The sequence below is a fragment of the Alosa pseudoharengus genome, unplaced genomic scaffold (assembly GCF_046254945.1).
Source record: "Alosa pseudoharengus isolate Yale_2024_CS ecotype anadromous, Long Island Sound unplaced genomic scaffold, YU_APseudo_1.1 YU_APseudo_1.1_scf_16, whole genome shotgun sequence".
In the NCBI taxonomy this organism is placed as follows: domain Eukaryota; kingdom Metazoa; phylum Chordata; class Actinopteri; order Clupeiformes; family Clupeidae; genus Alosa; species Alosa pseudoharengus.
The window spans coordinates 10,536,508-10,551,507 of record NW_027468630.1 but is presented as its reverse complement, the minus strand read 5'-3'; the positions used below and the strand labels follow the sequence as shown (position 1 = coordinate 10,551,507).

Sequence of the window (15,000 nt, the reverse complement as noted above, 5' to 3'; positions counted from 1 at the left end):
CCCCGATGCCCCCACTTCTAACCACAGCTCAACCAGAGGCTATAATCAGAGTGTTTTTGGGGAGGTGTTGAGTTTGTGTTAGATGAGGTACTTGACAATCAGCACACACATGCTTGACAGGCTTAGGGAACGTGGTCACACGCCATCAGCAGTGGTCTCGCCTCTGATTCCCCCCGCAGAGTCAAAAGGCAACACAGACATACTGTACTTCACTACAAATTTCCGCCCCCCCCCCCTCATCAAAACACACTTCTCAGAAACACCTAGTACGCGTAGTACACATCTGAAGGTGCCTGGCAACCGGATTCAAATATACACCCCATACACTCTTGTAAAGTGTGTCAGGAATAGCTCTCTCTCTCTCTCTCTCTCTCTCTCTCTCTCTCTCTCTCTCTCTCTCTCTCTCTTACCGCAGAGCAGTCTGGTCCTGGCCTCCTCCCTTCTCTGGTTGTTCATCCCTTTATGGTTCCTCGTCCCCTCCAGGCCAGTCTGCTGGTCACTGAGCCTGCTCCTGTCTGACCCACCTCTTGCTTTAGTGACTACAGTACACTGTTGTAGAGGCTCTGAGAATCTACAGTTGACTGGTGGGAAACCCAGGGTGTATGTGTATGTTTGTGTGTGTGTGTGTGTGTGTGTTTGTGTATGACTGTGTGTGTTCCAAAAGCTAGACGAGATGCCTATCTTTCTCTTTCTCTCTCTCTCTCTCTCTCTCTCTCTCTCTCTCTCTCTCTCTCTCTCTCTATTGAGCAGTGTGTGAAGTTGTTCTGGAGACTACAGAGGCGGAGGCTTTGTGTGCCCCAGTGGGTTGGCAGGGCTGGCTGTGGTCAGTCAGATTTCAGACACACTCACCCCACCCCCACCCCCACCCCCCCGGCTCGGCTGGTGACTTCCTGTGTTGTGGGTGACTGTGGGAAACCTGCGCTCTATCTTGGCTGGGCTTATTTTTCCGTCATGGTGAGCTCCTTTCTTTCAGCCGGTTCCTCTTTGAGACGGGGAGGAATGGCAGCAGCCTTTTTCTCCTCTTCATGCGGCTCTGCCAGTCTAGAGCCCAGCTGGACGTCTCCCGGGCCTCCCAACCCGTCCCAAAGTCCTGTGTCCACTCAGTGTGACAGCAGACAGTAGCGACGGACTTCCTTCAGACTCTCCCTCTCCCTCTCCCTCTCTCTTTCTCTTTCTCTTCCTCTTTCAAGCTCCTTTAGACACCCCCTGCCCCCCCCCTACCACCACCCCCCACCTCTCTCGTTGCACACCGCAGCTCAAACAGCAGATGTAATGTGCTGTCTGTTAAACCGCGGCTGCGACCACCTGCCTGCCTGCCTGCCTGCCTGCCTGCTTGCCTTTTGCTTTCTGTTTGCACACAGCCGTGTGAAAGCAAAACCCACAGCTCTCAGTGCTGAGGGATATCCCCTGGGTCTGCACAGGCCAAAGACCCCCGCAAACGCCACTGGACGACCACTTACGGCCTATCAGCCATGCCCATCTGGTGCGGCGGGTGGTTAGGAAGGGAGAGAGCGGCCATTCATGGCATGAACCATCATCAAATGGACAGATGGGTGAAAAAGGAAGGGAAGTAAGTGCTTTCAAACTCTGGGAGGTGAGGGGATAACAAACCAGCTTAAAACAGCCTGGTGCTCTACATACCTGGCACACACAATATGTCTTTTACAACACTCACTTCAAAGGAGTGGACAGTGTGAACATACCGATATTGTTTCTGATTGTGTGTTGTAACAGCATTTGGTCAGCGTGTGTCTAACGGTGAGCCTGCACACGTCCCTGACCTCTCTAGAGGACCTCTGAAGAACACAATTCATTTTCAGCAAAAAAAAAAAAAAAACACTCGAACTCTCTGAACTCGTTCTGTCCGCAGTGATAAAAGCACTGAAGAGTATTTAAGCAGAACTCCCTTTAGGCAAATGGGTCGCGGTGATGTCGCGCAGCGTGCCGGCACGCCTTGGGCTGTCAGTGCACATCCTCTGCCACTCCTCAGCCTCAGATACAGCCTCAGATACAGCCCCGGCCTCAGACACAGCCTCTGCCTCAGACACAGCCAGCCTGGCCCATTGCCTCAGTGCTGCCTGAGTTGGAGCCATCAAACAGACTCCCAGTGCTGAAGTGACAGTGCATTAGCCCTTAAGAGTAGCACTTCTGACAGGGCTGTCATTAAGCCCCTTGAGTGGGCACTCACACACACACACACACACACACACACACACAGACACACGTGTGCACACACACACACACACAGACACAGGAACACTCACCCTTCAACATATGCTGACAACTGTGCCACACTCTCACACAAACACGTGCACACAAGCACACACATGCCAATGTGCACGTACACGTACACACACACACACACACGTGTACACACACACACACACACACACACACACACACACACACACACACACACACACACACACACACACACACACACACACAAACAGAAACACACACAAACAGATATACACATACACACTCACACGTGAATGCATGTATGTTCACACATACACATATGTATACACACTGACACTGTATACTCATGCACATACATATGCACATACACATAATGCACAGACAGCCTTTCAAGCATGGGCAGACAATATGGCAGGTTACACCAGTAGGCTATACTGCACGCACTGCAACATGAGATACTAGCGTGAAATAGGAACTTCTGCACAGGACTTCTACTGTGTTACAAAACACACAAGGATGTGTCGGTCCCTGGAGCAGGGCTTTGTTGGTTCTGCATGTTTAAACAAAGTTCAGCACGGTCAGTGTACTGGAAGCACTGTCACCCACATCGTTTAACCCCTGCACAAGAGGGGGGGGGGGGGGGGGGGGGGCAATCCCCAAAACACCCAATGCTGCCAGTGTTGCAATACAACAGGAACAGAGAGAGAGACAGAGACAGAGAGAAAGAGAGAGAGAAAGAGAGTAACATAGAGAGAGAGAAAGAGAGTTAAAAAGAGAAAGCTGTTATGCTTTGATAAGGCACTGAATTTCACACTACACCACACACACACAAACAAACAAGTAAACATGCACACACACATATCCCCTCATACACACACACACCCGCACACACACACACACACACACACACACACACACACACACACACACACACTCTCACACACACACACACACAGACACACACACACCTTGGACCATAATCTGTTAAACATAAAGCAGCATGGCACACCCTCTGCTCTGCTGGCTTAAATAAGGCATGTCTCCTCTCTTGTCTCCTCTCTTGTCTCCTCTGTTGTCTTGTGATGTGGTGAGGAGAGCAGACGCACCAGAGAGCGGTTGTGTAAGATGGAGGGCACAGAGAGGGGGAAAAAAAGCAACCCTGAGACAGGAGCTCCAGCGTCCACTAGCACTGCAGCGGGGCAGCCAGGGTGGCCAAGGCCGGGGGGGTGGGGGGGGGGGGGGGAGAAGGGGCATAACGGGCGCAGTGTGCTGCCCCGGGGCCCTGTCTCTGCTATACGGTGGGGGTGGCGGCTCGGTTGGAGGGTTGGAGCTGTTTGGCGGAGAGGGCGCTCCGGGCAAAAAAAGTGCAGCACATCAGGGGTGTCATCAGCCAGGCTCATCATGTGTAGAGGGAAGGATAGAGAGAGAGAGGGAGAGAGAGAGAGAGAAAGGGAGGGGGGGGTAGAGAAAGACACAGAGACACAAGTAAAATGGGAAAGACTAAAATCAGGAGAGAAAAAGAAATGGAGGCAGAGAGAGAGAGAGAGAGAGAAAGACAGATATGAGGAGCAGTAAACTTGCAAGGGAGAAACAAGAAGACAATGGAGGAGAGGGGAAGATAAGGGAAGAGAGGGAGAGAGAGAGAGAGAGAGAGAGAGAGAGAGAGAGAGAGAGAGAGAGAGGAGAAGTGTGTTGGGGGGCTGAGTGCCTGAGTGGTGATGAGAGGAGACAGGAGCACTTTCCACATAAATGCGTACCAGCGACCCAACCTGGCTACCCTGCCGCAGCTCAAGGGCACACACACTGGCTGTGGCAAAACAGCAACACTCTCTATCTCTTTCTCTCTATCTATTTCTCTCTCTCTCTTTCTATCTCTTTCTATCTCTCTCTCTCTTTCTCTCCTGCCTTCAGATCTCCCCCATTTGACTGACTGTCAGCAGCACTTCCAGCAGTTCTAGTTATTAGACGGCCCTGCTGTTCCCCTGCACTGGCCTGCGTCTGTGTAGGAGGTTTATGGGGCTTCAGGGATTCATATGACACAGACATGCCTAATGCCTGTCTGCTTCCTGCTTCCTACTCCCGACAAATGTTTATGTCACATTTAAAACGGTGTTAGGACCATCAGACAGTGGAGATGCCAGCATGTCCACACAGTGGTTTTCTGTAGACAGGCTAACTGTCGAGCAAGGGCATCAGAAACCCGCTAACTTCTGGAATGGAGAGCTGCACAGACCCGTCATTTCTGCTTCTCTGTAGACGCCATAACACCTTTATGCTATATCCGGCATGTAAATGACGACTACGGTAAATACAAGCTGACAGTCCGTCTCCTCTGGTCGCTTTCTGTTGCAGTAGGAGCATGTGGGAATAGCTCTATGAATAGCCAAGGGGATGCTAACTATAACTCAAAACGACTGGTCAAAATGATGGGCTATCCTCTCGCATTCTCCCCACACATCATATTCCACCAGGACGCTCAACTCTTCAGAGGAATGCGTTCTTTTTTGCGCGTTTTTATTATAGTGAATATTTTAAAACCTCTGAGGGGCTGTCAGGCGCTGTATGGGAGATCTCATCAGCGTTGTGAGTGCGACGGTTATGTTTGGCAGCCCGATAAGACTGCTCTTATCGACTGTGACAAACAGGGGCCAAGGGATGTGTGTCGACGCGAGTTAACGCAGCGGCAGTGAGTGAGCTCGTTCCGAACGCGATGATGATTATTCAAAATGGGCCCACATCTCGATAACGTTTGCTAGGAAACGGCAGCTGCGATGATCTGTTTTCACGTTTTTGATGACAACATGGGAATGAGAGGGCACTGCACTGAAACAGTACACTGTCCAAAGAGCCGAGACTCAAGTGTTATGATACTCCGAATCGGAAAGCACCTGTGATTTACTGTTTGAGTGGTATTGAATTCCAAGCTGAAAGCGTCGTAACCTAAAACTGGGGATCCCCACTCGAACAGACGATGCCCTGTACAGTACACTGGACATTGGACAGTCATTTACAGACATGCACCGAACTGTTCACCCATTCTCATATAACAGACAAGCAGATCCTCAGGCGCAGAGGCCTAATTTGTGTTAATTGTTAAGTGGTGTCAAAGAGTGGAGGATGGGTTAAATTAGGGGCTAAAGGGACGACGACCCGTGTTATTCATCACCGCCTAAAGGCCAGCTGTGTGTGTGCGTGTGCGTGTGCGTGCGTGCGTGCGTGTGTGTGTATATGTGTGCGTGTATGTGTGTGTGATCAGGGCATTGTGCATTAAGCCAGGAGAAGGATCAAAGGTTCAGCAATAACTTCCAAACTTCCAGCCATATCATTTCCATAACATTTACATTTTGCCATTCAGATAGGGATCATGGTGCTGATTATCATGTCACAATGTAAAACAGAAATTCATCATGTGGTGTTAAGTAACCAAACCCTATGATCTTAGCAAAGTCAGATCCACCTGAGTAACTGGAAAGAGCAAAGGCTGACATATCAGCTGACATAAGAGTACATTTTCACTGCAAAAGCACTCATGGGGAAATTTAAATTTTTGTGTATACAGCTATTTGGACCAACCAGATCTACCAGAGGAAATTTTCCCAGCAAAAACTTCTAACAAATCTATAGCAGCTTCATTTCCCTCCATGTGAGAAAGATAAAATGTTGTCTTTGAAACTTGAAACGCAATTATGGCGCCCGTTTGATGCTACGCTGCTGCTCATGTGTAACGAGATGAAACCGCCATGATGGCCAGGGAGACAGATCACGCAAAGAGAGAGCGACGGAGGAGACCAAACAGATTAAGGCCCACGGGGCGTGACGGGGACTGGACTCACTTGAGGACGGGCAGTCGGCTCGCTCCGTCTTCTGGCCGATAGGGTGCGCAGAGGCCGGTTCGTCCCTTGGGTCAGACGTCGGGGCGGAGCATTGCTCTGCCACCTCCCCTACTGCGGACTTTGTCTGACCGGACTCCACCTCCTTGTTGCTGGCCGACACGTCATCCAACACAGAGCTCTGTGAAAAGAGAAGCAAGTGTTTAATTATTTTGATATAGCATGAACATTCTCACCCTTGATGTTCATTTGATTAGCTAGATGGAATAGAATATTAGCACAGAGGCTTCCTGGAAAGGTATTTCTGCAAATACACAACCACAGTGTTTCTGCATCTCGCTTTAACGTCTTTGCATTTGACTGTTCTGTGAGCGTTACCATACGCAGACAACATCCCAACGCACCATTTTCATCCACAGAAGGTCCCTCATGGGACAATAACTGACTCCACTGTGCCATCAACATTTTGTCATCTGCGCCACTCTCCTCCAGCAGACGTCCCTGCTCTGATTACAGGTATGAGGCAAAGCAGAGGGGATCCGGCAGGGTGTAGAAAAGGCCCGTCCTCGACTGATGTGACAGGCCCTAGATGGGTGACAGCTTGCTTGGGATGTGCATGTGCAGTGGTCTCTCTCTCTCTCGCTCTCTCTCTCTCTCTCTCTCTCTCGCTCTCTTTATTCCCCCTCCCTCCCTACCTCGATTCCCCCCTCTCTTTCTCTCTCTCTCTCTATTCCCCCTCCCTCCCTACCTATACCCCCCCCTCTCTCTCTCTGTCTATTCTCCCTCCCTCTATTCCCCCCTCTATTCCCTCTATCTCTCTCTCTCCCCCCTCTGTTTCTGTCTGAGGGTGGTGGTGGTGGTGTAGGGGGAAACAGACGTGGCGAGGAGCTGCCGTTTGGATGTGCGGGGTTTTGAAGGGAGAGACGTGGGCTGGCCATGAAAGCAAGATGGTGGACGATATACAAGGGAGCCACTGACAGGCAGAGGACTGGAACAGGAGAGGTGGGAGGGGACTTAAAAGCAGGCGTGAAGGCTGCCGCCACTGAGTGGCAGGGAGAGACAGGCACCGAGCGACAAGAGAGAAAAAGAGAGAGAGGGAGAGAAAGAGAGAGAGGGAGAGAAAAAGAGAAAAATAACTTGTCTAATGAAATAAACATGACTCCCTGCAAGAGAAAGAAAGAGAGAGAGAGAGAGAGAGAGATGGAGAAACAGTAGAGCTTGGCGTGAAGACTAAACTTCTTTCTCTCCTTTTTTTCTGGAAAAAAAATCTTTGGTTTTTGATAGAAAAAGGTAACTAAAAATAAACCCTCACTTGCCCTAATTGCTTCTCTTGAGGAGTACGGCATTTTTAGCTGGAGACAAGACAACATAGAATAGGACAGGATGTTCCAAGTGCGGCTCCAGCCCACTGTGATTTCCTCTGTGTTCGCCATGCTTGGCATCACAGTCATCTCTTAGAAGTCAAAATCAAAATGCATTTTTAAGTCTATGGCACTCCCTCTGACACAGGCCCACACACACACACACACACACACACACACACACACACACACACACACACAAACTTTGATACAGATTACAGAGTATATTCATTAAGTCATGTGTTTGCCCTATCCGTAAGGTTAAGCTGCTATGAACTGTCCTCAATAGCCCTAACATATTTTAATGACATTTTAAATATATTTTGAGAGCAGCAGATCTTTAGCCATTTTTCAACTACCATGAGGACAGCTTTCAGTCTATTTTATCAACTGGAAGCAATGCACAGTCTCACACTTTAAAGAAAGTCTGGCAGAACCAGAAGTCTATAGGACTTGTTCCTGTACTATAGTGTATGTGAAGCACATATAGGTGCATGAGCCTGCAGGAGTTTAAGGAGAATCACATCACCTCTGAGTTCCTCACCCAAGCACTCTCAGTCTCCCTCGTAAAAAATAACTCCAGGTGAAAACCAGTGCTCGAGTCTGGAGAAATCCTGCCGCCCACACGCACACAAAGAAACTTAGCATTCAAGATCAGAGGGTCAGGTCAAGCTCACTGTGCAACTGCTGTTTGAGCAGCTCATCTAGGCCTTAGTTCCTGCCTGACAATCTCAGAGGAGGCGATAAGAAGTGAGCAGTTGAAGAATACAGTATTCACCCATTTCAGCACATTTTTATATACGTTTGTTTAAATGTTATCTCACCAGATGCACCAGAACAGAACAGTCAGCCAGTGACTGTGAGTAATGAGGTTCTATGCTTAAATAGCAAAGTACTGGGGTTGAGGATAGCACATTTGAGAATTCACACAAAGGGCAGATACAAGTGCTAAAGAGGTAAGAGGAACTGGGTATGTAATGCGAGCCCTTTTAACATCTCTGTGTCTTATCTTACTTTTTAGATTTTTGTTTGTTTGTTTTAAAGATGCTGTGTGGAGTTTTTTTTTTTGGAGCTTAAATTACCTAGCAATAGCAACAGAATGTGGAAAAAAAACAACCGTTTTGACGTGATGCCAGACCGCCTATGCTATGTGTTTTCCAGATATCCAGCTAGCGTCGGCGCAGCGATCTACAGTACCACGTTGTGCCACATGTGGCGCTGTAATATATATACAATGCGAGTCAATGGAGGAGCACCAAGTGACTGCGTTCAAGACAACGCAAATCCTACAGAATTCTATACAGCTCCTATAATTTGTCCAGTACATATACTGTACATTTCTACCAGACTGACCAAAACACTGAACATATGTGTCCCAAAAGCTCATTACTAACTCACAGTAAGAACAGATGGCCTAAGGAGGAGAAGATAGGAGACATGATATAGCAAATGTTTATCACACCACAAGGTGTGATAAACAGAGATGCCAAGAATTCATTATACCTTCACAGATCTGAGAGCGCTAATATGAATTATATAATTAACTATTATAATACTGTTATTTTTATAACATTTATGCATATGGTGTGGGGGTCAAATGTGATGTAAAGCACATTTTTGATGTTTAAATAAGGCATGTAGTCTTTCTTGTAGGACAAAGCGTTGCAAAGACAACAAATTACTCGTAGCTGTTTGCCTGCATTAACCTTCACAGGTACTCTCTAGAGTGCTCACTTATGGATGAACTTTCAGGTAGTTAGTTCTTTGCCTCCAAAGCATAAACCTTGAGGCAGCTGAGCCAGCCAGTTTCGTTCTTAAAGACGAATATAATCAGATGCCTACTCTCACAATAATCAGCCCAAGCCTGTCTGCCTACCTGCCTTTGTGGGACAGACGAGAGGACCAGGAATAGTGACAACATGCAGACCAGGACGTCTCCATCACCATCTGCAGCCCAAGGGAAGCCAGGAAGGAGACGGGAGTACGCAGTGACAGAGCTAATCACTCCCAGGCTCCCACTGGATCCACACTGGGATGCAATTAGCTTGGTGGTCCACCCTGCTGTGGGGCGAGCGACTGACTGCGGACGCACCCATGCCCTGCACTGCCCTGCCACTGCCCTGCCCTGCCCTGACAAGAGTATGGTGGTGGTAGTGCCGGGGTCACATCCCCACAATGCACCTCTGTTTCCGTACTTTGCACTCCTCCCTTCGCCTACATAACCTGTGGCATCGGCAGACGGGGTCTTTGATCACGGTCTTTCATCTCATCTGTGTCGATACGGCTGCGTGCCATTTGCTCTGCAGCACGCTAGCGTTTTTAATTAAACCCAGGAGACTGACGGGCACCTCTGCATGCATAAAAGGCCCATTAGCCAGAGCCTCCGTACTCATAAATGCTGCTGACACACCATAGACAGGAGATAAACCCAACGGTCAATACAGGGGGAGGAAACACAGGCAAGGAAGTGATGGGGGAATCAATGCGAACAAGTGACCACAATTCAAGGGTCAAGCCTATACATGGATTGTAATGACAACTTGGAACGCTGTCTACATGTACTCCCCGCAATCATGATCACCACTGGGGCACCACCTGCTCCTCCATTTCTTTTACATCACACATTTCTATTTGTACAAAATGGGTGTAGCTTTTGTATCATTCCTTTCAATGACTAACAATAGGTGCCGTAATATGGCAAACCACCAGCCTCACTGGTGTCAAACCTCTTTCGAAATCTCATCAGAAGACCCTCACCTCCCCCACTAGGAGGTCCACACTACCCTTCCCCACACATAATAAGCCCATCCCTTCCACACAGCTCTCAAATTGGGTTTTGGGTGATGGCCACGTTCCCTTCGGGACGGGCACACAAAAGAGATTTGATCAGAATCATATCTGTGAAGCTGCTGGGCCAGAGGGATGGGTGTGAACGTACAGTAGGGAGGTATTACTCTCCATTGATCATAGGCCGCAAAATGGAAAACAAGCGGTGGACGATCACGTGTGTGTGTGTGTGTGTGTGTGTGTGTGTGTGTATATATGTGTCTGTGTAGGTTTGTGTGTGTGTGTGTATATTGTATTTGTGTGAATGTGTGTGTGTGTGTGTCTGAGGAGGCTATACGCGCCACCCTGCTATGTGATAAATGAAGCTGCAGACTGTTGATGACAGGTCAGCTCGGAGTCCATTTTGAGAAGGTGGGTGGTTTGGGAACAGCAGCAGCTCCTTGCAGAGGCGGCGGCGGCGCCACCGAGCTGTGTTCTCTGGCATCAGGTGCGCACGACATGACCACATAATCACGCGGCAGAGACAGCGTCCCGGTCAAGAGAATAAACCAGGCCGCCTCAGGTGCAGTGACCCTGCCTGCTGGCTGCTGGACCGTGATCCCTGAGGGGGCAGGGGCTGTGCAAACAGCGGGCAGCTGAACGGTTTTGCTTTGCTCCGCTTGACCTGTACTACAGTAGTTCTACAAATCCAATACACACGCCCCAGAGAGAGAGGGAGAGAGGAGGAGAGAGAGAGAGAGAGGAAGAGGGAGAGAGAGAGAGGACGAGAGAGAGAGAGAGAGGAAGAGAGAGAGAAAGAGGGAGAGAGAGAGAGAGAGATTGATATTCTCGGAATGTGGCCTGAGGGAATGCCTGCTGTGTTAACATCTCCACACGTGTTCTCCCTTCTCTCTGTGAGTCTGAAACACTGCACTGAGACACCCCGCTTCAGAAACACTGCACTGAGACACCCCACTTCAGAAACACTGCACTGAGACACCCCACTTCAGAAACACTGCACTGAGACACCCCACTTCAGAAACACTGCACTGAGACACCCCGCTTCAGAAACACTGCACTGAGACACCCCGCTTCAGAAACACTGCACTGAGACACCCCGCTTCAGAGTTGGGCGCAGCTTTTTCGTTTGGAGCGAGCGCTAACCTTTTTCGTTTGGCCTGACGTCGGAGCGGAGTGTGTGAGTGTCTGGCGGTGGAACTTCAGACGGAGGTCCAGAGAGAGATCCTCCTCTGCCACTGCCGCTGCAGGCTGGCCAGCCGAGCGCACTGACACGGCCTGACGTCCCACTACCCCAACTAAGGCACGGCTCTAAGGAGCCTGTACATATTTCTCTCGTTCTTTTCCTTATCCCTCTCTCTCTTTCTCTCTCTCTCTCTACACTTCTCTCCGCTTTAACATCAATCTTCCTCTCTCCACTATCTTTCTCTTCCATTTGTCCTCATCTCACTTCATCTTGGCCTCCTACACACCTCTCCTTGCCATCTCCTCTGCTCATCTCCTCTGCTCATCTCCTCTGCTCATCTCCTCTGCTCATCTCCTCTGCTCATCTCCTCTGCTCATCTATCTCCCTGTTCATCCAACTTCTGCACTCTTTACTCGTCCTCTGCCTTCTCCCCCTCCCCATCGTTCCACTCTCCCTCCTTCATTTTTCTGTGTGTCTCTCTCTCTCTCTCTCTCTCTCTCTCTCTCTCTCTCTCTCTCTCAGACCCTTCACTTGCCTCACGGGCTCCTCCACTGTCCTCCTTTTCCACCTCGGTGCCGCAAACCTGCCCTGCCTGGCCGCAAAGTCTTGTCCTCGCCACGAGCACAGATCAGTGGGCCATGCTCTCCCAAGGCTCAAGCTCGGGACCCGGGGCCAAGTCACTGGTTCAGGTTCAGCGCCTCCAAGGCCCAGTGGCAGAAGCAGCAGTAGCAGCAGCAGCTGAGAGAAGCTGGGAGATTATCACATCCGAAACCAGGACAGTCATTGCTACACATACTGTTAACACACGCACGCACGCACGCACGCACGCACGCACGCACGCACGCACGCACGCACACACGCACACACACACACACACACACACACGTCACATAATGAGTGGCTGTTTGGCTGCAGCAGACAGGCTTTACCCCCAGAGAGAGTGATGAGTAAGACACAGGATGTGCTTTCTGGCTGCTAGTGTTGCCCCGGCAGCTGCCAGTGCAATGCAAGGAAATAACCTTTAACACCCTCATATAGCATCTTCTCACTCATACACAAAGTCATGCTATTTATAATCAGGACGCGTCCATTGATGACGGTTATAGGAGAGAGGCATAAAAAAAGACAATTCTCTGGAAGGGAATTCTAATAAATTAACTCCATATTGAGAGTCAAAGGCTGATTTTTCAGTCCCTTAGTGTGCATTCATAGCTCCCGATTAAATAGCGATTCAAAAAGAGGTTGGATGTGGTGGAGGCTGTGACTCATTCCCCTCTTCCCCATCATTTGCTTACTCTCACAACCCCCCTCTACTCCCTTTCTAGTTTATTACCCAAACCACATAACACACACACACACACACACACACACACACACACACTCAGAGTTGATTATGAACGCCTTGGTGCAAGCTATATAAAGGCTGGTAGGAGGGAGCCGCTACAGGAAAAGGGTAAGTGCGATCGATTTGCACACTTCCTGTCCGCGTGGCGCTGCAGGTGGCACGAACTGACCGGCTCACTGACCGCCAGCGGCTGCCGAGTTTGGCCCCGCCCTTTAGCGGAGGGACAGCGGACCTGAGAGGGGCAGGAGTGGGGCAGAGGTCAGGGTGGAAAGGTCAAAGGTTAAGGACAACATCTCTCATGGGCTGCGAGATGAGGGGAGACCTTTGTCTGGACCAACAACAGGAGCTGCACCTGTGATGTCTGGATATCATTTGTTTACGATAAGCTGTGGATGTGGGTGAGTTAGGGTGCACTATATTTATGTAGCACAAGAGAGATTTTTTTCTACTTTTCTACTATGATGGAACGATAACAATTGGCCCAGTCAAAGATCCAGTCAGGTGGCTCTGTGAAGGTCACTGCTGACAGAAAGTGATGATGGCTCACCGTAAACAAGTCTGCTGCACACAGAGCCCGGATTCATCACTTCCCTCCCTGAGTGAGGTCCAGTGCTGCAGCCCTACATTACAGAGAAGAACTTGACAAGGCACGCTGCACAACAAGCTCCTCACTTCACCCCAATTAAAATGAAAATCATTGAAGCTTTTTTTTAAATTATTATTATTATTATTGTGGAACCACTGCTTTGTCTCTTGCTCACTAGTTACACCTGTAATTTTCAGCTCTTTAAAAGTGGTAATGCAACAGACATCCACCTGTGACTATTGTGTGTGGATGCCAGTGTAACAGTAACTTCCTTCCCAAATGAGGCAGAGATAATCAGGCTTGCAACCAGCAGTAGATGGTGGTTACTGTGTCAGCGAGAGGCCTGATGCTAATCTCACTCCAAATAACTATTAACCAGGGCAGAAGGGTAATTGATGTATTATGCAAAGCAATCACAACAAGGTCTTTCAGTGTGGCTGGCTAATGGATAACTTGAGGCTACCAGTAGTTGAGTGGAATACACACGCTCACACACACACATACACACTGGCAGGTTATCTGGACACCAGATCTATGATGCTCAGGCTGTAACCTCTACGGATCGGAACAGAAAGCTGGTTGTTCACCGAGTCACCCCTCCAGGTTTCAGCAACAGATGACACATTGATGGAAGCTGGATCACATCAGGGCAGCACTAACATAATTAAGCCGCTGAAGTGTACAATTATTGGACAGGATAATCACATGCTTCCCCAGGCCCCCGGGAGATAAAACGCCACAGATTGGCCTGTTGGTTACGAGGAGCAAATTAAGAGCTTTCTCTCTCTCTCTCTCTCTCTCTCTCTCTCTCTCTCTCTCTCACTCCGCCAACTGTCACAAGTTCAATCACATCCACTGATTATGGCATGCTACAGCTCCTACAGGGAAAAAAGGGATCAAAGTATGGCAGATAGATTGACTTTTTAACGTCATAAATTACAGAGTGTCCACTAAGTATCCACACATGCAAGTGGACCGTCAAGTCACAAACAGAAGCCCAATAGCTTGGTGAAACAATAATTAAAAAAAACATAATGAACATGGCTTATGGCATGCCTTCAAGGTCTGTTTTTCTTCAGCTTTCTCTCCATCTCCCAACCCAGGTACACCCTCTGCTGGCAGCATTGAGTACTACACACAGACGCATCACCAACTGATCAAAAAACAAGTCAGCTCCCGATGTTTGTTACTTATCAAAACAGATCATATCCCCCTCGGTGAGAGTTGTGGCTCCTGATAGCCGTGAGCAAATTTCCTTCCTCCTCCAGGACCCAATCAGGGTATCTCAAAACTCATCACATCTGCTAGCAATGAAGGTATTAGTGTTACAAACTTGAGAGCTTTGATATGGTGGAGGTGGAGGCCCAGGGGTCAGGGCTCTGAGGCTGCAAAAGCTTGGGCCTGGGAGGGAGAAGAAGGAAGAAAGCTACTACAGCTCTCTCTCTCTCTCTCTCTCTCTCTCTCTCTCTCTCTCTCTCTCTCTCTTTCTCACTGGCAGTGAGGCAATGAAAAATGTATTGCATGAATGTGTGGCAATCGGAAAAAAGGAATCTTCATGCTTGCAGCTCATCTCGCTTTGTCTTGTTGGCATTTGAAAAAAAGACACATACAGAGGCAGAGGAAGAGAGAGAGAGAGAAACAGACACTCAAATACAAATACAAACACCCCCCCCCCCCACACACACACACACAGTCACACACACACA

General features: G+C 49.0%; 1 protein-coding gene across 2 annotated transcripts in view; it reads right to left on the bottom strand.

Moving 5' to 3' along the window:
• gse1b (Gse1 coiled-coil protein b) overlaps positions 1-15,000 on the bottom strand; it is a 224,657-nt gene that overhangs the window by 162,034 nt on the left and 47,623 nt on the right. For both annotated transcript variants that reach the window (XM_076286991.1, XM_076286992.1), the window contains exon 2: positions 6,036-6,213. In XM_076286991.1, the coding sequence (XP_076143106.1) occupies positions 6,036-6,213 (178 nt within the window). The remainder of the gene's footprint in view (positions 1-6,035; positions 6,214-15,000) is intronic.